The 27,778-nt window shown below is 35.2% G+C and overlaps 1 protein-coding gene across 6 annotated transcripts in view; it reads right to left on the bottom strand.

Moving 5' to 3' along the window:
• Positions 1–508: 508 nt before the first annotated feature.
• VTA1 (vesicle trafficking 1) overlaps positions 509–27,778 on the bottom strand; it is a 44,131-nt gene continuing 16,861 nt past the window's right edge. For 3 of the 6 annotated variants that reach the window (XM_049800945.1, XM_049800944.1, XM_049800943.1), the window contains exons 3-8: positions 27,183–27,310; positions 26,450–26,525; positions 21,551–21,662; positions 13,126–13,302; positions 11,196–11,276; positions 510–4,013 (exon numbers count right to left, since the gene is read on the bottom strand). In XM_049800945.1, coding sequence (XP_049656902.1) covers positions 3,868–4,013; positions 11,196–11,276; positions 13,126–13,302; positions 21,551–21,662; positions 26,450–26,525; positions 27,183–27,310 — 720 coding nt within the window. In that variant the 3' untranslated portion in view covers positions 510–3,867. Of the gene's footprint in view, positions 4,014–11,195; positions 11,277–13,125; positions 13,303–21,550; positions 21,663–26,449; positions 26,526–27,182; positions 27,311–27,778 lie in introns of all 6 variants that reach the window. The other 3 variants (XM_049800942.1, XM_049800940.1, XM_049800941.1) reach the window with 3 other exon arrangements.

The following is a 27,778-nucleotide window of genomic DNA, read 5'->3' as shown; positions in this document are numbered from 1 at the left end:
CCAATCTCAATCAGAACATTACCACAAAGAGTTTATAATAACAGAAACTATCTTTGATCTTTTGTAAATCTAACTTCCTCTGAATTTGTGTTCTCATTCTTTTTGTACCAGGCTCCTATTTCACTGTTGACATGAAAAAGGAAAAAATCCAAGACCATTCATTTGGAATACTGCACAATTAAAAGCTAGCTTTTGGCACTATACTAGTACATTTAAAGTTTAGCACTAAGAACAACATTTGTCAGCAGTATCTATATATTTCTATCTGACATGTTCCCAATACTTGTAAACAAGGTACTAATTATGTTTTCTGGAAGGCATTCTTATAGCACGCCACTGAATTTACATGCGTTATATTACAAATACACAGACACGTGTCTGCACACAGAACCCCCCCCCCCCCCCGCCTCCCCCAATTCTACTTCAGACAGTAAGTTTCTCTGATGTCTCGCAGGTAAGTATTATATAGCATCAAGTACTACAATTACAATCACATTCTGGAATATGATCATACATAAGTCTGTGCTTCTGAAACTTCACTTACAAAGGACATAATTAAAAAAAATCTACCTGAAATGACTGCAACAATTTGAAAAGAACACCTCCAGTATTAGTAAATCCAATTAATGCACATTTGAAAAAGTCTCCACCATTTCTTAAACAGTGACTGTAAGACACTTTACAAAGACTTTTGTAGGAATCCTGAAGTGTAATATGGAACTTTCCCTGCAGAGAGGTGAAAGTATAAAGAACTGAAAAAACATTAAGTAATACCAAAAACCTTTTAAAGTATCAAACATTGAACTGATTTACTAAAATTCTAGCTTACATAAATAGCAAAACTGAACGTGGAATATCTGACAGAAAAAACTTCCTTCTCCTTTCTTAAGCAAGGCTGAGATTAAGAACTCATAATCCAAAGGAGAAAGGCTAATAAGCACAAAAAAAAAAGGCACTCTTCTTTATTTAATACTGTACTCATACATGTTGGGAATTGGTTTAAGAGGAGCTATGGGTTGATACTTTATCATTCAGAATGGCTGTAAACTGAATCAGTCAACACTTGAAGCTCACAAAGTATTTAACAATGGGGACATAAATTCCAGCACCTACCACGAACTCCAATTTGGAACAATTACAGGCTATCTGCCTACATTCTCCTGACATTTTCAAATATGTACACTTCATGAACTGTTCTGCAACACTGGTTTGTACTTTTGGGCTATCTGCCACATTTAAAGCTGTCCCAGAGGCTATACTTAATGGAATGGAAACATTTTGCTGTAATTTACTTTAGGCATTAGTTTGGATGATAAATACTCAAGAGCCTGTTGTATCAAATGTTAGCACCTTAAATATGTGGCTTCAAACATGGTTTGATGGGCTGCTACAAAACTTCTCAATTAAAGAAAATAAATGATCAGAGCAAAATTATTTTTAGCAAAATAAAACTCAATATGCTAATTCAGGTATTGTGGGCTGAAGGTCGGTATTATATGTTTAATTTTACAGAATTAATGAGAATTTTATATGATAAATCTTCTAAACACTAAATTATTTTCACAAAGAAAGTCCTGATAGCTTCTCTAAAAAATTCTTAAACTTTTGTATTAGCATTTTCATCTCCATTGCCCTCAGAGACACTTACTTTAATTTCTTTCTAGGCAGAAGAAGGTTAAACATGTGTAAATGATTACTCAAAATTGCTCATGGCTTTTTCACTGCTTATTGCTTTTTCACGGAGGATTCCCTGGTTTCCTAGAGGAACCTAGATGTCCAGCATGTTCATGGCCAACAGATAGTCTTTTATATGCTTTAAGAAATACTTAAATTTTCATTTGCAAGCTTCTTAGTTATGTACTTCCATTTTGTGTCATTCAATCACCAAAAAATTAAGAATATCAATTTTAGTTGAAAAGCCTCAAATTAATGCAGTAGTATATCATAGCTTGCTTATTTTTACATATAATACAAAAGCTCCAAAGTTCTTTTAATCATTTTATAAATAGAAACAGGAACACTGCCTTTCCTCCTTCAAGTGCTGGGGACTGAAGCTGGTATTAGTAATAAGTGGTATAATCCACAAATGAAAGCAACTTCTGATTTTTTTATAGCAATGCAATATATGTATTTCTACATGGATCAATGTTCTGCATCCTTTCAACTGAAAAGCAGCTTTTCCAATCACAGTGTAACACCACAGTAATATACATGGAATAATTTACAGTAATTCAGTTTGATAATGAAGGGATCTATATTGCATGAAGTACTGTACACAACACAGGCTTACTGCCCAGTTCTGTGGAGCATTACTGTCAAAAAAGTTTCAGACTGATTTATTCTAAATTTCCCAAAACAATTAAAATCTAATCCAAATCACTGTCCAGATTAGCATGCTATCCCGTATCAGAAAGCAACATAAACAATACCAGATGTTTTATCTATTAAATCTTGGTCAACTAAAATGCTTAAGCATACATTTACAAGTTTCACACTATCCTTTTCAAACCTGCTGTCAAAGATTCTACACTCTTAAAAGGATACCAAAAGCTAAACTTTAACGCATGCTTATGTATGATTTTCTTTTCCTCATCTTTTTACTTTGAATATCAGACTTATTTTAGTTACTGCAAAACAGTGCAGCTGTAAAGAATACATGGATTTGATCCAGCAGCTTGGAAAGAAAGACAGATCAGATAGTATGTCATTAAAATTATTACATAAATCAGACATTCTGTATGGTGTACTCAATTATTACATCACACCAGTTAAAATACTACTTATTCTTTCCTTTAAACAGCATGAATGGATTTTTAACAATCAAGAGTTCTATAATGGCAAGGGCAGACCTCATAAAGACTCAAAATTCAGTTTCCAAGATATTTTAATTAAATCCCAAGTCCAAAAAGTCTCCACAACAAAGCAGACAGGAAGAATATTAGCTGGAAATAAGAAGCTCTATGACACTAATACCAGAGATGAACCTATACTGCTTTAATAGGTAAAGAACAGGCCTTTTTTTCAGCCTCTTAAAAAGACAGAACAGCTACAAAGTAAATTGCCCTAAAAGTTCATGTTGTTTAGAATCTCTGCCTCCAGTTTTAGGATCATCTCTGATAAATATTAGTACTTTCTCTCAATTATCCAAACATATACGAAATTGTAAGTGTTCACACAAAAGGAGCAAGAACCAATGATCAAGAACACATGTAGCTGTTCATACAGTTGTGGGGGACTGGGTTGGAACACCATCAAAATGACTTTCTCTGAAGTGTCAAGAGATGTTTTTTCCAGCACGTTTTAAAATGAAATACAAATGTCCTCAAGTCTCCCTCAACTTTAACTTATGTCTCAGATAATACCCAAATAATTTATGTATAGAAAAAAGTCCTTCCCATTGTGGATCTGTCAGCCTTCTCACATGCTCTCATTTCAGGAGGAAAGCGCTAATCTTAGTTACCATTTTAAAGCTATTATACTTATTAAATAACTGTTTGAAATAATAAAATCAGAGTAAGAATTTTAACAGAATATTCTTATGCTCAAGTTTTTTACAGATTCAGCATTTTCCCATTCTGATAATCTAAATATTGCAAGATGAATTCTAACTCTTGAGCAGTGTTCACAGTACTTTCTTCAGTATTTTGCTTACATCAAGCCACTGCATTCATGTTTCTAGCTCCACTGTTTGCAAAATGAAAACAGATTCCTACTGTACCATTAATTGCTAATCTGACACTGAAACAGTGATTTCATTGTCATGGGTGATGGGATTGAGAACTTCTGTGTAACTCCACTCCCTTAACAGGTACAGTAATAAGCTGTTAGTTCTTTAGGCAAAAGACGTGAATCTATTGGATAAAGGCTTCATTCTCTGCCTGTAATCAGTAACTTGAGGGCCTTCTGTAGATTCTGCACAGCAGTGCTCACATCTTCATATTGCAAAGCACTGCCAGCATATTTGCAATATTTTTGAGCTCTGGCAAAGTCCTCTGGAGTCAAACGGACTTCCCCTGCAAAAACATAAGTATTACAAAGTTACTATAAAGGAAATCTGAGGCTTCCTTTCACATGATTTCTGTGTTTTACTTGTATTTGCAGTATTATTATGAAAACCAGGGTAATATCTGTGGTAATATTACAAAGACCAAGCTACGGTGTTTCTTCTGTTCACTATTCTTTCCATTCACATAATGCTTAACATCTTTGCGGCTGGCATTTGAAAAACATAAGAGGACCTTTCTAAACACTGCTATTTGTATGACACAGTGCCTTTCAAAAGTAAGTCAACACCTTTGAGAAAGAGCTGCTCTTCATCTAAGGCAGCAAAGGAGAGCTTTTTAATGACAGTAAGTTAACTGTAATCATATTACAACCTGCAAGAAACAAGGACAGTGGTTTTTGTGTTTACAGTATAGTTACTTTGCTCTCTTGTTCAGGAATAATACATAGATAGAAACTGTTCCTTCTTCACTAGAATAACTTTTCAGAATGTAGAAGCATTTCCCACTGGCCTGTTTTTGCACATTTTATATTTCTGTTTTATCCAAGTAATGTTTATGTTTCCAATTTTATGTACAGAAAACAAGACTGAACCCATTAAATGTGCCCATTTTTTTTAATACTGAAGAACACTAGCAAAAAAAATATTCTCATAATATCGTATTAAAAAAACAACTTTTATTTATTTACCAGAATATTTTCTTGACATAAATTAAAACATTGGGAATTCTGTAATGCTCAAACACATGCACTCAGTCTTCTACAAAGCATAGTAGGGACTTTTGCCCTAAATGGCAGAAGATTTGATATGTGAATAGCATCACTGATAGGTGCATAAAGCATGTTACTGTCCCCTCCTATCACCCACAAAATCACCGGGAGTTTTAAGGCTAATCCCATGCCATTCTAATAACCTATGGATAAATTATAAAACCTTTACTCATGTTCTTTCAGAACAACATAACTTGTAAAAGACTGATTTTTACGGACGCGGATAAAAAACTATATGCAATACTAAAGAACTATGTATTTATTTCACAGCATTTTATAAGCAAGGAACAGATTTCACAGATTAAGAAAAATACATTTTAAAATGTACTATAGATATTATACAAAAATTGGTTAAATATAGATTTAGCTGTCTAAGTACAGCTTCCTAATTTTAAGCAAGGACATGAATATACTTAAATCTATTTTTTATGGGACAATTTCAGTTAGCTGAATCCCCTTCTTTCAAAATAAAACTGTTAGCAATACTGTGAGAATGTTTACTAAGAATCTCAGTGCTTATCAGAAAATGTCTATTATATTTGCTTTTCCTTTCCCCAATCTTATTATTTAAGAACAGCTTTTGAACAAATAAAACGGAAACCCTGGAAATATTAAAAACTAGACTGGTCTGCTGGTTTTCAAAACAACCCTATACCAATAAAAAGCAGAAGGGTAAGTGCTCTTAAGATTAATTTTATCAATTTTTAAAATATACTCTAGAAGTCTACTTATTTTCCCTTCAATAAATAAATATAGACACAAAATAACTGCTGAATATTGAGGCACATGACAACTTGGTGGACTTATTATCATTGCAATGTATATTAGTTCACTGCTGAGTAAGTGAAGCCACATTAAATCTCTTAAAATACATACACATGTGAGTAAATACAGGTGAGAGAGTGCATAAACACAGGCACACACTTAGGTTATTTTGTAACCTGAATAAAGTCACAGACTAAAAGCAGCTAGGGTCAATCTGCGACCACATTACTGAACATCTTTAAGAAATTAAAAAGAGCAAGTTCCCCTCAAAGTGGCTTTATGCTATGATGCCAAAAGAAACTACAAAATCATTCTTTAAAAACTGGCCAAGGCATCAGTCCAGTATTCAACTAATTTATTGGAAGGAAGCCTAAATTCACCAGTCTAATCTTATTTTTACAGTATGAGCTCTATTAATGTTTCGCTGGCATAAAGCCTTATTTATTATGAAATCTACTTCAGATGCTATTATGACATAACTTGAGGGAAAAAAGTTAACCATTTTACATTTATAAACCAAAGTTTACACAGTAAGGGTGTTGATCTTTTGATGTGCTCAGTGGCCTCAGCTCCTATTGAAGTCAGCACCTCACAATGGGCAAGCAGAACAGAAATAAACCAGCTCTGTGTTCTTGAGTTTTCAAAATAATGTGAAACTTAACTATAATGTCTGTACTTACATCAAAGGTATAACCACAAAAGTTAGTAACTGACTTCAATTTAAATATTCTAAGGGTTAGGCAGCTTTGGAGAAAAGGAAAGCAGCTTTGCAGAAAAGGACCTGCGGGTCCTGGTGGACACCAATTTGTCCACAAGCCAACAATCTGCCCTTGCAGCAAAGAGGGCTAATGGCATCCTGGGCTGCATTAGGACCAGTGTTGCCAGCAGGTGGAGGGATGTGATCCTTCCCCTTCATTCAGCACTAGTGAGGCCACACCTGGAGTGCTGTGGCCCGTTCTGAATTTCTCAGTACCGTAGAGAGACTGACATCCTGGAGAGAGTCCAGTGAAGGGCCACAAAGATGATTAAGGGATCGGAAGACCTCTCATATGAGGAGAGCTGAGAGACCTGGGACTGTTCAGCCTGGAGAAGAGAAGGCTCAGGGGTATCTTACCAAATGTATATAAATACCTGAAGGGAGGGTGCATAGAGGATGGAGCCAGGCTCTTTTCAGTGGTGCCCAGTGAGAGGACCAGAGGTGGTAGGCACAAAACTGAAACACAGGAGGTTCCCTCTGAACACGAGGAAACACTTTTTACTGTGAGGCTGACCGAGCACTGGCACAGGTTGCCCAGAAATGTTGTGGAGTCTCCATCCTTGGAAAGATTCAAAAGCTGTCTTTTGAATTAACAATGCCATTTTTTCTCAAACTTCTTCCATCAGTGCTGCAAATTAAACCATGGGGAGAGTGCAGGGGCAGGAGGAGACACAAAGGACATGGTCCTGAGCAACCTGTTTTACAGGACCCTTGCTTGAGCAGAGGGGTTGGATGAGATGACCTCCAGCGGTCCCTTCCAATCTCAACCATCCTGTGATTCTGAGCTCTAAAAAAACCCAACAACATTGAGATGGGAAAAGTATACTGTATGTATCCTGAAACAGACCTGCTTCTGTGTTAATCTGAAATTATTAGCACAATAGTTATATTTATTACTGAAACCTGAGACACATATGGAATCTGTAACAAGCAGCATGATTCTTTTAGTTTACAAGGAACACAAAGTGAAAACCGAAAGGCAATTTGACTAGAGATGCTGAAGATCATGCTGGGGAAAAAAGCAGTTTTAGAATGAAAATAATGTATTTTTTATATGATGTATCTGCTTCTCCCTTGTAGTCTTCTCTAGCCATTGGATGTTTTTCCTTTTTATGAAGTTGCCCAAATACAAGGCAGCTGATTTAAGAACATTTTAATAATATAACTTGGTGTATAAAAACAGAGATGGCAAAGGTAACTGAAATGATTTTTGAAACAAGATGCTCTTTTTTCCCATTAAAGCACTTAAGATCTTAAAAATATAAATCCTCAAAGATTTCTTCTTAAGATCATGAAAACATGTAAAATGTCAAACTATTATTTCTACTTTGTGTGTAGAAAATCAAACATTATTATACACACAACTAGAATGGACAAATTGTTTCTCTGTACTATGCCACCTGTGGAAGGGAGCATATGGTAACGTAATAAGACTTTATAAAAACTGTGTAGCACAACCATGAATGCATTCAGTGTTAACAAAATCTAGGGGTAATAAATTTTTTAAGCAAACTACACCAGAGAAGTGCAGGCACACATTATACAAAGTTGCTGTGTAGCTGCTCTACATTCTGTTGTCAGAGGCATTAACCAATGCTTAATTGCATAAGCTTTGACACTTACAAAAGTCAATGTTAAACTCTGAAACCTGTTCCCACAGGACAGGAAAATTATTGAAGGATTCATGCTGACTAAAATCAAAGGAATAGTGTTACTTTAACTTAATATTCTTTTGATAAAATATTCTACTCTTCTCCACCAAAAGTTTCTCTCCCATCATAGCATTAATCATATTGCTTCTGCCATGTTAGGAGATGGAAAGAAAATATATAATTTATTTTAAAAATATACATTTGATCTTACTACCAGAAAGAGTCTTGCAGGAATATGTGGAATATCCTGTTTGGCTATGCCTCTACTAGTACATTCAACAGTGCCAGAGAATGCGTTGCAGCACTCAAACTTCACTGTCTACACTGTCAAACTGCTGGAACAGACTCCAGTATGGTTTTGGCCCATGCAAACTAGCACTTTCCCAAACAATTCCTGGGCATGACTTGTGGTCAGAACAGGCTAGAGACCATTCAGGATTGGCAGCCTTCTCAAACTACCTTGTTTAGAAGGTTTAAAAGTTTAATAGTATGGATGTAAGTGGTTCTGTGCCAGCTGTTCTCTGTCAAATATTTACAGGCATGTTTAATTTATTAGTATAGACACAGACATCGTGTCTGAATCATGGAGCACGTGTACTTTGCACTGTGCTAGCTCTATGGATCTACTGGAGGGCAACACTGATCCCTTCTTCCCATCCAAAGGAAACTTCAATTCCATAGCAATGGTGCATACCAAGGTCTAACCTCAGTACACAGCCAGGATCTAGCCTGAATATATATGTATTGCAAATCAGGAACGGGGGAGAGCTCCTGGGTCCTACAGTTTACTATGTCCATTGTGAGATACAAGCATTTCTATATCTACTTACAGGTCAGGGAACAAGGCTACTGTGGAACAGAGTACTGTTGGCATAAAAAGGACTCCTCAGCAGCATGGGGAGAAGAATGATATCTGCCATTATTCTTACACATACAGCTGAAGGGAGGATGTTTTGGGTAATGACCAGGCATGAGTGACAGGATGGTGACAGTCAAGGACAAACACTTTCCATTGCTCTCAAGCTTCTTAATTCTATTCATACAAACAAAATTCTTACTGTATGTCTACTGACTGACATATCCCTTATGCCGTCTCAAACTCATGCATAATTTACAGTGTATTTTCTAAGCTTTCAGAACCAAGGATCTGTATGAGCTGTATCACTTCTTCGGGTGCACTTTTGCAAAACTCCCTCATAAGAATGTTAACACTTTAAGCTGTTACAAGACCCAAACATGTAGTGACACAACAGATGTGCAGAGGAGGAACGCAGGCGTGCAAATACTCAGGTTAGATCAAGTGAGAGATTCATCACTGTGCTTAGCAAGGGTCTTAATCTCTTAATTACACAACAGTAGTTATTATGAATTCTCACAAACACAGGGTATCTTAATTCACTCAATTCCTTTTTATTTATATTTATGTACTTATTAAATCAGGTTATCACAGGTAAGTGGCTAGAGGGAGCAACGCACTGATACTGTCCAGATACCAAATAACAGAACTTCTAATACTTAATGAAGAATTAAACTTTAAATCAAAATTATGACATTTTTGACAACTAGAATTAAACATTCAAACCAAGACACGATGATGACTAAAATTTTCAGAGTAGTTATCAAAAAACCTATTAGCATGACTGTCAAGAAGATATGTTGGTTAAATACGAAAGCTTTGCTGCCAAACAACCCAAAATTTACTTTCCAACTAGCAGTTACTACAGTAAAGCTTAAGTAAAGCCTTCAGCTGTTTTGGTTAAGGAGCTACCAAGACGCCCACAACAGCCCCCAAAACTCAAAAACTATCACCCAGTTTAAATGGGTCAGCAAGAGTCTGAGGTATTGTTTTCAGTAAAATGAGTTCACTGTCACATGAGACATTACAGTAATATGCCAGACAAACAATAAGATGTGCCTTTTGTTCTTTAAGAGAATACTAAAGGTTAATATGTCTCTATCAAAGGTAAATTTTATTATTTTTACCTTTTTAAAACATCTTCTACAAAAATGGCTCCTAATATAAGATGGACATGTCCTTGAGCATTCTTATGACAGCAGATGAAAATCAAGCTAAACACTGAATTCTTATTACAGCATTCAAAAATGCTTTTTCAGTAAAGCTGGTATTTTAACATAGACACCCTCTTCAACAACATAATAAACTAAAATATCTAACTAAATATTTGTAAATTACTATATACAAGAATATATACCTATCTAAACTCAGTAGTCTTAATAGGCAACATTTGACTGTATCTAGTACTGGAACTTAAAGCATCAATTACGTATACTATCAGCTTTCCCTGGTGAGGATAAACTATAGGGTAGAATGTGAAGAGACTTCATACCAGGACTTCTAGACGTCCTCCTCACTTAACATCCACATTACACTGCCAATAAAAATCTGATTATTACAAAGGGATGCAAATTATCTTTTTATTACCTCTACTCCAAACAGAAAAATTCCTAGAAAACAGTTAATAATTTGTCCAAACGCACATCAGTGTTCAAACTAGATTCTAGGATGATTCCAGCTTTATTGTCAGTCACTACTCTTTCACAGGCCACGGTTTTCCTAGGGTTAGTATTTGTGTGTGCACTTTAAAGCATGATATATGCAAGCAGACATAAAATCCATGTAATATAGATTATTAGTGATTTTAACATCAAAGACAGACGTCATTTTAAAAGATAAAAGCCTTGATTAAATGGTACATCAAAATGACATCATTAGCAATACCTTATAAATTATTTCATTTAATACAGATACTACTTATAATCAACAAGCACACATAATTATGCTGCAACAAAAAACACCATTGGAATGTCATGATTATTTAATGAAGTGAATAAATTACTTATGTACTGACCCTGTAGAAGAAATTTTAAGTAAAGGGAATGTGTATTGATTACCAAAAATATCATTTAGCAAAGGCCATCATGAATATAGGCTTTGCTAAGTATATCACAACCTCACCTGAGAAGCAACATAAATATTAAAAAAGCCTAACGCAATGCTAGTTCACTGGTTCAAAAAAGTCAGACAAACACTAAACATACACTGTAGCAAAGCTTTCAGAAACTATTAAAAACTCTTAGCAACACAATGCTTAGATGATGTCCATTATTTTTACAATTTTTTAATTAATAGCATTCAGATAACGATGTCACTTCTTCCTTCAGTGCAGGGTTAGACACACAGGACACAGCATGTCCATGTACAGACAATACAAACACCACCACCTTACCTGCAGACTGAGCACTGTAAAGGGAAGAATCGACTAGAGGAATATTCTGAGGAGCAGGCTGAATGGTGTTACTTGTCACTCCTGCAAATCAATGCAAAAATTGGACTTTGGTTATTTTTATCTATAGACTTTAAAAGTAAGCAAATGAAATAAGAAAACAGAACAGGTAAACATAATGACTCCATGATTTTTAAATTAAGCAGCTGATAGCTTCCCAATTCTGAAAGTTTGTAACAAATAATTTTAAAACCCTTGCTTCAGACTATGGATGTTTTATAAAGTAATACAGAAGAATTTACAGACTATCATTCATTTTATCAGTACAGTATTTCACAGAAATTTAATTTCAAGCATTAAAAAAAAAGAAAAAGAAAATACTAGTCCAAAAGACACTGGTTACCCTAGAGTACTGAGGAAAACCTGCTAAAAAAAGAGTAGGAATAAAATTTTATATTTGAAGTTTAAATTCTGCCATTTAATATCAGACAGAGTCTCCATTATTGTATTTTTAAAGCCCCATGCCTGCCATCTCACACTTGCAAACTATCTCCTTCCCAATTCCTTCAAAAACAATCAGTGAGAATAAAAAAAGCTAGCTAGATTTAAAAGGGAAATAGTGATACTAGAAGAAACAGCACTTTACACTGTGAAGCGTTCTTGTATCTGCGTTCACATTTTAGACACTCTCATTTGCCTTGATCCAAAACTGTACTTTTGCAGTCTATCCAGAACATACCAGACTAACAAAGTTATTTCTATAACATCTGCTATGTAGGAAGATGGTATAATCACTTTTCTACATTATCTGTTATTTCATGGAATGACTGATGGGGTTAAAACTATGTAATGCGAAGAATTCCATGTATTCCAACAAGGTACACTTTCCATAATTTTCAGATCTGGTAAAAACGAAGAGCTAACATTTACCGAGACTGAATGTAAAAAAGCAACACTCTCCCCCTCCCAGACCCCAAACACCCACCTATCTAAAGGATTTCCCTTTGATAAATCTGAAAAAATGAGCATCCTGAACTTTTCATAGGGTGAAGCATTCTTAAAATGAGAAAGTAAAAGAAAAGGAGAGGCTGTGGGACAAAAAATATCTCATATGTTCGGTAATATAAAAACGTATCTGAACAATCAAATTATCATCAGGATTGAAATCAAGAGCTTTTAATTTGTTAGTCTTATTAAACATCATTATAAAAAGGTAACATGAAGTGAAAAAGTTGCATTCACAAATCATTTAACACAACTTTTTTTTTTTTTTTTTTTTTAATACCACAACTGGGAAGAACTTTGGATTTTTGATAACTTGGGTTTGGTCCAAAAATGACACAGAATAAGAAGGATGCAGGAGTCAGTATGTTTAGCAGTAGGGACAAAATTTCCATTAATAATATTGTTTGAGGTCAATCACACTGCAGTACTTGCATAGGAAAAGGAGCATAAACCAAATAGAAGAAAAGTATGAACTATACATCAGGCATGATTGTTATAGTGTTGTTTTAACAGTTTCAACATTATATTTGATATGTTCCCACATAAAGAACAGCAGTCTATCTGCACAGGGAAAGCTAAATATGAATTGAAGTAATACAATTTCATCTATCAAGTGAAAGATTCAAATAGTGCTTTACAGTATAGATGTTGCAACGCATGATTCTAGAGAAGAAAAAAAAATTTCTGTCTGCAGGAACACTCACCCTTTCAGTCCATATATCTCTTCTGGCAAAGTGCTCCAAAATATGAATTATGTATTTTAAAAACCATAAAAACATAAAAATATATTTTTGATGACATTTTTATGTTAATTTAGGAAGTTTCTTCTGCCATAGAATACCTGTACTATTTTAGTTTATGTAATGTAAAGAAGGCTAGAATTCATCTGTCAATAAAGCCATGAATTTTTTGGGCGTTTCAGACATACCTGTGTTATGAGGGACTTCAGCTGGAGTGTTGGCTGGTGCATGGGCACCTGGTGGTATATGTATGCCAGTGTAATTACTAGTTGGTATGTTGTTAGCTTCATATGTAGATGTTGATGTTGGTTGAGTCGTTCCACTATGGAGAGAAGATGACCCTGCTTCTTCCCTTTCAACATCTGCTAGGATGACACAGAACAGGAATTACTGCAACACTTCTGTACAAACACTTGAATACTTAGGCTTTCTTTTACAACCTCCTTTCAAATTATAGTTAGTAGAAAAGTTGCACCACAGTGTGACATAAAACATTTATCAACCCAAACCACCTACAGCTGATTTGACAAAGTAAAAAAGCAACAAAAGCAACTCACAGACTTTCAAAGACCTTTTTTGTAAGAACAATGAGGTTCAATATATCCCCTAGCATGTACAAAGAACATATATATTATTTTTCAATCTAGTCTTGTTCTTAAGGTTCTGGTCTAGTTTATTCAATGTTGCATTGAAGGCTAATGGTCCAATTTTATTATGCTAATGACCCAGTTAATTTAGAACATGGTTGATTTCTGCTCCTTAATTTGAATTCAGTTCAATTTAAAAAAGCTAATTTTCTTTTACAGTGTGTGTTCATCTGTATCAATAATGTCAGGTGAAATGAGCAGTTTGGGGAATGGCTTTGTTAACACCCAGCTCTTGAAAGGGAGCAAAGGGAATATGGGAGCACAAAACTTGTATATGTCTAGAGCTGGCAAAAAAGATGTTCTTTATGAAATCCACACTGATCTTCAACTATACAAGACTGTTTGTTATGCAAACGCCTCTTCTGCTTAATAATTAAACAGTCTACTATTACAAATATTACTATCACAAATATCAGATTTTTTTTCCCATGTAAAGCCCTCTTCCAGAAAAATTCAGGTACCTTTACTAAAAATGACTAGACACCTTCTAATTCACAATACTATTTACTACAAAAAAAGGCTATAATGTGGAGTAAAATCAGCAGTATTGTCATTAGGACATTTTTACTGGACTTTAATAAATACACAGTTAAAGAATATATTTTTGTTTTATATTGCAAAGTTGTAGTATTTTAGTTTCATTCAGAATATCCAAGTACTAATAAGCAAATCCCCCAAATCCACAGTCTAATACCAAGAAACTTTATTTAAAAGTATTAGAAGCAAAGTTCTGTCAGGTATGTCAAGCACTGCTTGCAAAATTTAATATAAAAACACAGACTATGGTAAAATTTTTGTATGTTATTCTTGTAAAAATTACTTTCACTTGCTGCAACCAGTAATTCAGGCTGTGGTTTTATGAGGCTATTCCTGACATGCAAACAAACATCTGGCAGATTTCTGGAAGGCAAAGAATATCTTAAGGTGCCAGATTTTTCCTTTGCTGTATTTTTTGCTAGTAACTCATACTGCAATATCATATGGCTAACATGCATGGAAGAAAAATTAAATGTGTTAAAACTGGCCAAAAAAAGTGAGATTCAAAAGTAAACACCGGATATGCTGCCTTTCAAATAATGACGTAATGATAGGAATAAGCCATTGGTTGACTGCTATACTTTTCAGTGGTTTTGGTGGTCACTAAAAAAATTGTTTTAAAACAGTTCCAGAAAATAAAATTTAGTTTAACAAAATCCCAGAGACTTACTATACATAAGATTAATGAAATAGTTATGCACAACACTTATGCTGTCTGAAGGTAAGGCTGCCCAAGTTTACTTGTAACACTGTTATTGATTATTTATAGCTTGGTCCAATTGTAGCCATAAAGTTGGATTTTCTATGTTGGGTGCCTGCCTGAAGCTAGTATTTTGGGAAAGCTGATGTAAAAAATTTAGCCACTTTTGAGACTGAGAGAGTGGGAGAAAACATGGTTTCATTATACTTAGTATCTCAACTAAGAGAAATTACCAGTGAGTTCTTGCCCAGACTTAAACCATTAATGCATTTATTCCTTTATTCTGCCCTGCAGCTTCCTGTTGCCCTTATCTGGCTCTTCAGTCCCATTCTGATTTCTCTCCCTCTGCACCAGGACTTCATATCCCATATCTGCAACCCCTTGCCCCATACTTGTGTCTGTCTTGCACTACCTCCCAACCTGCTCTCCAACATATTCCCAGTTTCAGCTTCAGACTTCCTCATAGTTCATGGTCTCTAGTCACTCCTTTAAAAGTGCAATGCTGTAGGCAACACTGGCCACGGAAGATAGGAACTCAAATGGTTCTGGCAATGTTTTAAACAAACAAAAAACCCCAACCCAACAAAAAAAAAAAAGCGTTAGAAGCGCTGACCACCCTTAATAACAGTGCCTGTAAGAGGCAAATTCACAAAAGGGCAACATAGTTTTTAATCAGGTATATGTATCAAAAGATCTAGCTAAACTGTTTGATTTGCTCATTATGCAATTGGCAAATATTAAACTGTATTAAACATAAAAGTAGCTTTGTTTAAATTAACTTTTCTTAGGTGTTTAAAGTGCCCAAATGTCATCAACACATTGCAACTATTCTTTCTGCAAAGTAAATATTTAAAATATTCTTTATCAAAGATTAAAGTATTAGAACCATTTTGAGATATGCACTTTCAATATTTGTGAAGAGTTTTAACAGTAGTGCTATATAAAAGGTTTTCAGACTGCTCGAAAAGAATATTTAAGTCAACAAACTGTTTTTAAGTTCTGTGGTTCGAACATCCATAACATTATTGAAAAACAAATCTTTTCCAGGGAATGGGAATGAACACTTGAAAATTAGAGAATTAATTTCTCATAAAGCAGTAATGCCCTAGAATTTACAGTTCCTTGCAATTTGCTTAAGGATGCTGAAATACTAGGCTGTGAAACAGGGACACTATTGTTTCACATTCAGTTTCAGCTCCAGCTGAGTTTCTTGTCTTGGAACCTCATCAGCCTTTGTGCTTAGATCCCAGCATAATGAATCCATGTGCTCTTTAGGTTTTCCTCAGAGCTACAGTATACCCAGACTACCTGTTTGTTTAAATTATTTTTTATTTATTGAAGGCAAGACTTCGTGGAATGAGGCTGATACCCCTGGCCCCTTAACCAACTGTCCAAAGATACTTTCATATAAATAGAGGATTTTCAAGGTTTAATGGCATTCCCTTGTAAGGAAGCACCAATTATGAGTTAACTTCAGCAGCCCAAAGCACTAAATTTAAAACTAGCAAAATTTTTATTTTTAAGGAATCCAGACTCCTCCAATCCTCTGGACTCCTATTTTTAAGGAGTCCAGAGAATTAAAAAGGTAATCCATTGATTTTAATTTAAAAACATTTTCTTTTTCTCATTCTGCCGTACTGTTCCTCTTTAGCTTGAGATGTTGCTAAAAGATGCACAATGTAAGGAACTATTGGAACACTGCTTTTTTAAGAATATATAAGTGTCTATTTTTTTTTCTATAACATTGAGAAATGGACTAAAAATTCAATCAACTTTTCATACACTGTTCTTTCTACTAGTTAGGACTACGAAGTTTTCCTGGAATTCTGTGATATAAATGTAGAAGACATATCATATATTGCAATGAAAGTGGTGACATTTAATGTATTTTACTATGGCCATACCATAACCATTTAGGAACTTTTTAATATTTGAAATTATACTTTTAATTTTTTTTCCATTAGTGTAAAATCTTGTTGAGTGACCTAGGGTTACTGCCAAGTGACCTTTATGTGGACTCTCAGACTTGTATTCCAACTGCATTAATAAATTACGCATGTCATTTTAAGGTTTCCATGGTGGCATCCTGACAAAAGCATCCATAAATCCAACAGCAGAACTGCATAAAGCATGCCTATGTTACTGTAAAAACATCTCCAAGAGTTACAGTATGGTTTTCAAGAATCACAAAGAAAATAACAATTTGGAAAGAAATAGTAATTTGTCAAGCTACAGAGACCTAGTTTCACTCTGTTTAAACAGACTTTTTCCACTTGCAAGGAGAAGAAGAAAATGAGCAAGCAGAAAGGAATGGGGAAGGTCCAGTCATACATTCAAACAATGCTGCTTTTCTTCTTATGATGCACAAAGCGAGAATTCACACTTTTTTTTAACTGATTCTTCTAATAAAAATAATTTGCATAAAATTTTTGTCTTGGTTGTGTAAAACATTATGGGCACCTACTTTACAGAGTTAATATCCACAAATAAACGTCAAAAAGTATTTTTCATTTAATTGCTCAGAAAATAAGAGTGTAAGAAATTCTCTTACTACATGAAATACAATTCAACAAAGATATTGCCAGATTATAGATATTGCAGGCTCCCCATCAATAAGGTTGTTAAAATTTTGGCTCACTCAGCATTTGCATCCCTTTTAAGTTGCATGTACACATAACTTGGTAATGAAAGCAACAGTCTTCACCAACTCACACTACTGCTTGTAATGACCTGTCATGAATAGTAGGGATTTGAATAAAGTCTGAATTCTACTTTCCCTCCTACAACAGTTTCTTTTGCAGCCTTGAGCAAGTCAGTTACTTTTGCCTCCACATTAATAAAACGAAGAAAGAGCCTATTTGTTGCTGCTGAGGAACAATTACTGTCTCTACACAAGCTGCACACACAGATTTTTAGCAAAAGCTCTGTAATCTTTGCTTAGAAATGCTATTTTTGCAATTGTTTAGAATTCATAATTCATTTCACATAATCAGGTGAGCTTTGTAAACATTACCACGCTATGAGCCAGACCACTAAAGAGCACAATATTTAATTAGGCTATTCATTACATTCACTATAACAAAAGATTTTTTTCCCCACATATTGTCTTCTCCAGTAAACTATCAAACTGGTGTAATTTGACTTAGAAAGATGTGGTGATGTTTGCAGCTGGAATTGCATCATAAGTCTCTCTTGCTACAGCTGCACCGGCATTTAAGAAAACTGCCTTGAAAAAGACTGTATGTTGGAGAAGAAATTAGTTTGCTAATGCTTCACTTCAAATATAGCTGTGCCTAGATTGGAGCATATTTTAGTGGGTAAGATAGCCATTCCAGTGTTTAAGTCTGTAGGGCATCTTTAGGTAAGGAAAACATAACAACAAGAATACACTAGTAACTTGGAAATCAAATTGTATCCAACTCATTATTTGTTCAAAAATATTTGAATTTGCTTATGTTGTAGTGTTTCTAGAGTGTTAATACCCAAACAGTATTTTATCCAGGAAAACTGCAAAGAAATTATAATTGGCACCCAGGCTCTTAAGATACTTTTGTTCACTTTTAACAAAATAAAGGCTAGCAACAGAGATAGACGTCTGGTACACACTTTCATGGTGATGATGTACTTTATAATTTTTTACTTCCCCCCCCCCCCCCCCAACGTAATGGTGGCCAGGACTTATAAATGGTAAGAAATTACACGGTGAAGAGCTACCTTTCAAACTTTTTTGACTAAATTTGAACCTCAGAAGCACTCTTATCTGGCCCTCTCCCCTTCCCACCCATTGATTCTTTTTTCCATATATAACAACCATTTTTTCCAGAATCGTAAGAAGACTGAAGGATCCCTGCAAGTTACCTGGTCCAATTCCTCACTCACAGCAGCACTAACACAGATCATTCTGCTCTGGGCACAGAATGGCTGAGGTTGGAAGGGACCTCTTGAGATTATCTAGTCCAACCCCCCATTCAAGCTGGGTCAGCTAGAGCCAGTTGCCCAGGACTGTGTCCAGTCAGGTTTTGAATATTTCCAAGGATGGAGATTCTATAACCTCTGTTGGACTCCCTTTTCAATACCTGACCACAATCATGATGAAAATTATTTTCCTAATAATTAATTCACATTTTCCTGGTTGCGACCTGTGTCCATCGCCTGTTGTCCCATCACTATGCATGTCCAAGAAGAGTCTGGCTTAGATCTTCTCTACGCTATCCCATTAGGTATAGTTTAAGACAGACCTCAGACCCACTTAACTTCATCTTACATGCCATGTTCTCCAGTTCACATTTGGAAGACAATAGAAAACCCTCATACTTCAAGCAATATACTACTAACAAAGGTGGGCTTGGAAGGATTAAGAATGCCTGTCTTCTACTTCCTCATACTTTGCTCACTGTCTGATAAAGGTGGTAAGCTAGACAGTTTTTATTCATGCTTTGTCACTTTTTATCTTCTGCTGCACATTTGTCTTCTGCTAAAGAATCAGCTAGTGGCTGCCAAGTGGAATAGGATGCTACACCTTACTGGAAGGACCACCAGTTTAATCCTTCTATAAATAGTAGGTCATGCCCATCCTCCTCTTTCTTCACAAAAAAACAGGAAAGAAGCTTCAAAATATGAGATTGTATGACGAAAAGATTGAGAACCAGAAGAGAAACCAGTTTTCTAATGTTTTGACATGTTTAAAATAAAACCAACATGCAGAGAATTACAAGCCTATTCATAACATATTTGAAATTACAGGCTCAGACTTCAAAATTCACTGGAGACTTAGGTACAGACCCCAAACATGAATGAATGGAAACAAATACTTGTGTGTGTATGTACGCATGTGTAAATATATGGATCATATTGTATTAATACACATGTGTAGCTACTTCTACAAGGTGGCACTACAAATTAGATACAAGCCACACTCTTCAAGTTAGATTTCTCTCTTCTGCATTGTAGATTTGTTTGCTGATCCTTTTTATTAGAAAAATTTGTATTACTAAATTAAAGTGTAAGTTAAGTGATAAATGAGCATCAACTTAAGTGACATTTATTCAAGCCACAAAGTCTTGTATACTAGCTCAGAGGAAAATTTCAAATCATTCAATGTTCTTAGCTGTTTCATTAGGTATGTGAAGAATTATACATAGAGGTAATTGTCATTGTGCAGAATTAGACTGTTTTAATTTGCATAATGAAAATATCCATTCCAAAGTCATCCTCTTTCTATAAGAGATTCACATTTAAAATTTGTATTTCAAGCTTCTGCGCTGACTGGGGAAGAAAACAAAAAGATCCCTTATTAATGAAACTGATTGCTATCTAAAGCAACTGGTAAAATGCAAAAATAATTAAACATCCATAAAGCATTAAGCATAGAAAACCTGCAAACAATGGAAAAGTAAATGGGTGAAAATATTTTGAAAGTTAATTTAACAATTACATACCATTTCTATTTTGATGTATTTCAGAAATGAACCATTTGTGCATATATTTTGCTTTTATCAATAACTGAAAAGCATGATCAGTTTATACACAGAACAGTAATACTATTACTAAACAGTAATCTGTTTCAGCAGTTTAACAAAAAAAGTTTTTTATGTGATTTTATTTGAGTTCACAAAAACACATATCTGTGAAGTCTGTGGATCTCTACTTTAGAAACAGGGTAACATTTATAAAGTTTAGAAATAATGTGGCAGCTCTGGTTTGATGTTTTGTTATTTTTAGAAAAAATATACATAACAAAATAAGAGAATGGAGCTGCCTTTCTTAGAACAGGTTAGTATGTGATCTGCAAGCTCTTGTAAAAGAGAGTCTGCTTAGTATGTGTTCTGTTACTTCATGGAGAGGCTAGCTCGCATCAGGTCACAGTGGTGGTCTCTGTTTTTAAAAAGCTCTAAATGAGAAAGGTTTGGATGCCCCTAACATTTCTTACTGTAAAGCTAGGACTTTTAAATTAGCAACAGAGTTTAGACATGTCTGAATGCATTAAACAGAAGGCAGTAAAAGTTACAATTTGGGAGGTTTAAAACAACCTGTTTTGATAAACATTCATTTCGGTAAGTGGCTGTCCTTGGAAATCACCACTTTTTATCTAACAGTTAAGGAGGTAACTTCAAGGAATCCTGTACAAGAAAGTCAGGTAGCCAGAAGAACACAGGGAGTAACTAAAAACACAAGGAAAGGGGGGGTGAATGAGAAAGCAGCAGGAAATCCAATCTAAAAAGAGTAGGCCATAAACCTGTTTTGAAAACCACATTATTATACAGGGAGAAAAGGGTTGTCTCATAATCAGGTGTTTGCCTTGAAGTTGAACCTATCTATGATTGATCCCCTTTTGACTCCGATTTAACTTCTAAGAGAGGATAAACTGGTAAAGGGATCATAACTTTACAAAACAGATTTAAAAGAAGGACTGTGGGTAGAGTTAAAGAAATGCATGGTTCTGGCCCAAAGGTGACAATGCCTTCTTAGAGAGTAGCTGTATTCAAAATAATCTCCACTACAGAGGAAAGAAAAAAAATAAAATTCAATAAGTCAATCAAATAGTAACATCCAACAAAAATAACAGTAGGAGAAGCAGAGAAGAAAAAGCAGAAGGTGGCCCACTGTGAATGGAACATTAAACAGGAAAGCTGTGCTTCCTGTGGGGTGCTCCCTGAAGAACTATGCATACCACCATTTTGGTCTCAGCCCAGCCCTCTGCTCTTTTAAAAAGAAAAGGGGAACACATACCGAAGCTCTCTCCTTCCATTCCAATAGGCCCAGGCTGAGGAGTCTCTCCATTCTTCAAGCAGTTATGAATGTATGCTGCCTTCCACCTGGCGTACTTCCTGTGCTGGGCATTCTGGGGAAGTGAAAAGGCCAGCCATTTTAACCACCCACTTCTGCAAATTAATGCATTCAAAACAGAAATATAAGCAGGTTTTCCACCATGAGAAGATATTATAAAACTGAACTGCTTTCTCTGCTATCACTTGACACCCCTTTAAACAGCACATGTGAAAATTAATCAGTGTATTAAAAAAAATATATATAAAAAGAACACCTTTAACAGGTTCTCAGCCTGAAAGGAAAATGTGGAGATCTTCAATTAGTGCAGCATGTGAGGAAAAGGAAATAAATTACACCAGGACCACCCAGTGTGAAAGGCTGGGCACTGTGTGGTAATTACTGATGTGAAATAATAAAGAAAACTTCCTATCTCCATAAACTTGGATGATTATTTACTTTAGATTTAAATACCTGAAACTTAAAATGCAACTCCTGCTGAACAATAATATATCTTTTCTAATTACATTATTTTAAATTTTAAAAAGCTATTTAAAAGCATGAATACAGAAAGGCTGCTGTAGTTGCGGATTAAGGTAGTATGCGTGGGATATTCTAGGACATAAAATATTTTGATTTAATATCTTCACAATATAGCTAAAAAAATCAGATTAAGGACTTTAGCAATACATAAACTACCTGCAGAGCAAGGAGTTATGATACTTGAGTTATTAGAAAAAATGTTAATGCTTCTCAAAAAATTAATTACTATATTGATGGTCAATTGCCAACTCATCTTCTGAAATGGTGTCAATATGAAGCAACAGTAGTGAGAAGCAAATCTGCTGCTTGCCTTTCTGATTCCATTTTCATTTCCATGGTAACAGTTTGAAATTGAAAAAATGTGGTAGTAACTTCAGTATTTAAAGAAAATCAACATGATTTTTCACTATTTTCAGTTTCTGGGAAAAAGAAACTGAGCTGAAAAGCATTTCACCTGGGTTTTCATAAATTCTTCTTTTCACAAAACATGAGTGACTGAAATGTCAGAATCTCAACTATTCTGAGATTTCCCATTTCATTTTTTAAAATATACTGTTCTTACGGACAACTTTAGTATGTCAAAAAAAGAAATGAAGATTGGCCACTTTATATCTCCTGGGGCTGTTACAACACTGTTTTTTTAACCCAGGAAGAATTCTCAATTGTTATGAGAAATCTTAAACTGATTATGCAAATCAACTACTTCGTCAAAAGTTTAAGAGAAATAACCAGTTCTGACAGTTATGAGGTAATATATTTCAAGGAACAAGGCTGAATATAAACAGAGATGAGAAATGTGGAAGGATGAATGGAATAATTTGGCTAAGTGAACAATGCTGCTTGAGAGTGTGTTTCACATCAACATCATCACCTGCAAGGTACTGGTGAACTCAGATTTCCACAGTAACTATCAATCACAGGTAAAGTGGTTTGCAAACTGAGGTAGACAGAATAACGTCTTTTTAAAAGTCCTGACTGAAACTACATCCAAAGTTTTTGTGAACTAATAAAATGAAATTCAAAATTGCACTTCACAAAGTCTATTGCACTGTCGTCTAGAACAGGGTAGAGAGTGACAGTGTAATGGCTATCTCCAGAAAGCTCCCTTGTTCTTATTTAATACACTGTTATCCACCAGGATGCTTATGGAGCCCAGGAGAAAGATATGGTTTTCATTTTCACAAATAAAATGTTCTCCAGAAAAAAGCGTATCCTGATGACAGATTTGTTAAAATGCATTCACTATACCTTAGAAAGGAAAAGTACAATTGGAAAACACAGCTTTCTGTTAAATACTTTCTTTTAATAATCATTCCTGGCCAGGTAGTGTTACAGATGAAATTCTTTTATCATTCACAAATACACTAGAAGCCACAAAATGCAGAAATTCATATCCAGAGTATGATACTTTTAGAAAAGACCATTATGCAGGATTTAACAGCCCGTACATCTCCCTTCTGTTCTAATACCGCAATTATTTCTTGATAAAGTATGAAGATGCTGTTTTATCAGGTGTCCGTGCCCGTGTGCTGGCAATTGGGGGCAGCAGGGGTGTATCTGTGAGGAGAGGCCAGGGCTGCCCTGTGCCAGGAACGGCTAGCTACAGCACACCCATGGCAGGACAGAGTTGAGCTTCTCAGCCAGGCTGGTGGTGCCCCTGGGAAAGCATATTTAAGAATGAGCCCAAACCCCTCCCACCAAAACGCTGGACGGAGTGAGGAGAAGGGAACAAGGTGTTTGATGTGTGTCATTGTGCATCCCAACTGCAAAGCTTATCATTCCGGAACTGAGAACCTAAATTTTGTTGCTTTTAGTTTGTTTTTAATACACAGTACTGTCCCTTTTCGGAAGGCTGCCCTACTGTATGAACATTATTACTGAGGTAAATGAAAATAACACTACTATCACATAGCTTCTTACTGATCTGACGTAAGCTGTCTTGTAAAACATGTCTTCCAGAAAATCCTTTTACCTAGTTCCAATATTGAGATATGGAACATCTACTATTTCCTGTGACACAATCCATTCATACTACCCAATAATCAACCACCTGCCAATTAAAAATATACATATTATTTACAACACCCATTTTCTGATTTTAGATGTCAAATATCTGCTTTCTATGCCTTCTGCTGTTGATTTAAGAGCCTTTTAATAGTTGATATTCCATACATACGAAGGCAATTACATACTGAAAAAACACACAAGTGGTCTGAATATAGATGTCATACTATATGACCAGATGTCAGGCTGAACTTACTTCAGGCTAATAAAAGCTTCTGCAAAAGTCTAAGACAGTCACATGTCATACTTGTCCCATCACTTCTTCATGTGACACTGGATAAGGAAACTGTTGAAATGCAATGATGCTAGCCAGAAACCAGTGGAAACCTTCTACTGTATTTCTCGTACACTCTTTTAACATAGTCTTCACTGATTAAATGAAATGAGATAATTCTGCTTCTTTCCAATTACAAAGCACTTCTCTCCTTTCAGCATCAACCCCCCCCCCCCCCCCCCAACCAAACACATTTAGTAGTCAACACACCACTGCTAGCATTCCACATTGACATTTATAACAATGGTTTCCATCTGCAAGAAGGATTGCTTCAGGCCCTCTGGGGAGTCACCAAATCCGTGCACTGTCCTGTGTACTGGTCTCCTACAGTCTAAGATGATTGTCTTTTCAGCTCAATTCAATGTGCATTTACTCTCTGGCTCTAGCAACCATTATTTGATATCATAAAGGATGTCAGAGTGCATAGCAGCTAGTTTTAAGAGATCACATAAAAGAGTAATCTTACTTGTGCCTCTTGATAGATGAAAATTGTAGGTTGGTATAGGCTCAGGCTATGGAAGATGTAGAATCTTGCAAGAACACTTGGCCAAGTGTTCTTCTTGGGCAAGACCTTTCTTTAATAACTACACTTACAATCCTGTACGTCATAGTATACAAGCAGCGCACCACTATCAAAACCATTCTTTTACCTTCCTTCCAATATTTACAAATGAAAGTAGCCACGGCAACTGCATTTTAAACTAAGCAAACATGCCTGCATGTTAGGCACACTTGTCAGATCAGGGATTTACATACAGAATCTCAAGTCTGTGAATTCCAAGCACAGCATGGAATAGTTTGGGACCAACACAACCACGGGCTTGTGATGGGCCTGCAAAGCAGCAGAACTTTTGGTTTCTAACGCACTTTACTAGTGTAAGTACGGAAGCCTATAACACTCACGCACGTGAGGAAAAAAAAAGAAAAAAAGAGACACATTCAGCACTTGCTGATTCTGTCTCAGACTGTTCAGCACTGTTGCAGTTTCTTATTTATTTTTCCAGGTATTTCAACCTTCCTTTAACAAGATTTAAAACTTGTCTTCATGAGTCAGTAGCCACTTTCTCTAATTCTTTTTTTCTTTGCCAGAAGTTATCAACTATACCATTACATTTTAAAATTGAGCTTCTCATTCAGTTAATTTAGCAAGGAAACCTCACTCTTAATTTTCAGAACAAGAAATATTTTATTAAGAGTACCTGCTCCTCTATATCAGAGATTAATTCTTCTGTGGGGCATGAATAACAGAGAGCAGCTGACCATGCACCTAATAGAAAAGTTTGTTTTAAAACAGACCAAGAGATTATTCTGGTGTGCCTTAATAAAAGTAATAATGATCTCGTTTTGCCAATTCTAGAATACTGGTTTGATTAAAAGATTACCTGCCATAAAGAGCATCATGTTAGTTACTTTAGTAGATAATTTTTTGAATTAAACATGTCATGTTCTAATGGTCAGATAGCAAGCCATTTTTTATGCAGTAAATTCACATTCTTCCAACTTACCGTATCACCTTTAAAAAGTGGGGTTTGTTGCAAAATCGAATATATCTGTTCTAACTAAAACTGTACACGATTCCACCTCAATTACTAGCACTGAAGTTCTGGCTTGCAAGGTGAAAAAAGTGAAGGTGGAAAAAGACAGGAACCTTGCATCATTTTTCCCTACAATCATTCCTACTTGCTCAATGTAATGCAATCTGTCTCACAGTAATAATCAGACTTTGAATTTCTAACTGATACTCAAGTCATGAAGCATCTTCTAACAGATAACAGTTGTCTGAATATTTCAAATATAATTTATGCAATACTTAGCACAATTCCATATGACTTACTAGCATGTATTTGACTACACAATTAGAACCTATGTTCTTTGAAGTTTATATCACAAATTATAAAAATAACTTTACAGAACTAAAATAGTAATTTGCACCTGTGCTAGGAAAAGCAATCAGATAATACACTGATATCCCTAACACTTACCTCTTCAGAGAGCTCCCCAAATACTGTTAGAACATCTATCAGGAGACTTGCAGTATAAAAGGACTTTATCATGTTTCTGTAAAAAAAGAAAACATTTCACTAACTTGGTAATGTCAGTCTCTCAGGATCACATTTTAGAAGTTGGCATTTTAGATCATACTGGCTTATTTCAAGCCAATCATCACTATTTTTTTTTCTTTTAATCTGATGTTACAGAATGTACTTCACAGTATTTAAATTTAGCAATATATTGACTAGTGTCTTGACTACTATGCAGGAAGTTTCAGTATTTTTTAAAGCTGGTCATGTGTTCTGCACTTAGTTTCTAGTTTGAAATGTTCAATATTGGACATAGGGCATCCTATATTATCTTAGAAAAAGCCATCAACATGCCATAGCAATTGCTGTAAATCAAATCACATAATGTATCATCACAATTATTTTAATATCACTACACAGTAGAAAGTATAACATGCTTGATGTCAAGCTCAGTATTAGCCTGGAGTTCTAGAAGGCTTGCCAGTAGGTGAGCAACCTCTTAAAGAACCCAAGGAGGAGGATACCAGTTAATGTGTGAAGTTAAAAGACATACAAGTAGTAACAAATCAAGTTTTCTGAAAGAGAAATGGATACATTAAAGTCCAGTTCTTGTTTCCAGTCAAATTAAAGAGAGTTTGGATATTCAAATTTCCTGAACCATATCTTAATTCAGATAACAAAGATTTTCACCTACTTATGAAATTGCCCAGCTCTGTCTTCGTTGTCTGCGTACAAAAACATTTTCAAAGCATAATTCTCCACATGAGCAGAACCAACAATTTCCTGAGTAATTGCTTCATTATCACCAAATTGCTTTTTCATCTGAAAAAAGTTGAAAAAAAAATACATTAATTACCTTATTAGACCTTAACAATTCTGCAGTCTAATTCAAATACAAGAAGCTGCTGATTTAGACAAAGCCAAGTACAATTTAAAAAAGAAACAACATACATTTTAACTATTTCACAAAACTCCGACTTCTAACATAACAAACACTAAAAGCAGCATGCTAAAGAGGAAGCACATTCTTTTGGAGGGAGAAATATTATGAATAAGTAGCTCTGAATACCCTCTTCAATCACAAAATACTTAAAAAAAACCACAAACCAAACTAAAAGAAAAAGTCAACAATAAACACAACTACAATATTGTGAAGGAATAGCTACAGATATTTTTCCCCTTACTATTTGAAACACCAAACACTCTGATACCTGTGCCAGGATTCAACACAGTTCAATTGATAAAGTAATGCATGCTTTATAAAGGTACTTTAGGTCAGCATGATCATGT

The sequence above is a fragment of the Accipiter gentilis genome, chromosome 5 (genome assembly GCF_929443795.1).
Source record: "Accipiter gentilis chromosome 5, bAccGen1.1, whole genome shotgun sequence".
Lineage (NCBI taxonomy): Eukaryota > Metazoa > Chordata > Aves > Accipitriformes > Accipitridae > Astur > Astur gentilis.
This window is presented reverse-complemented; position numbering and strand designations above follow the sequence as displayed.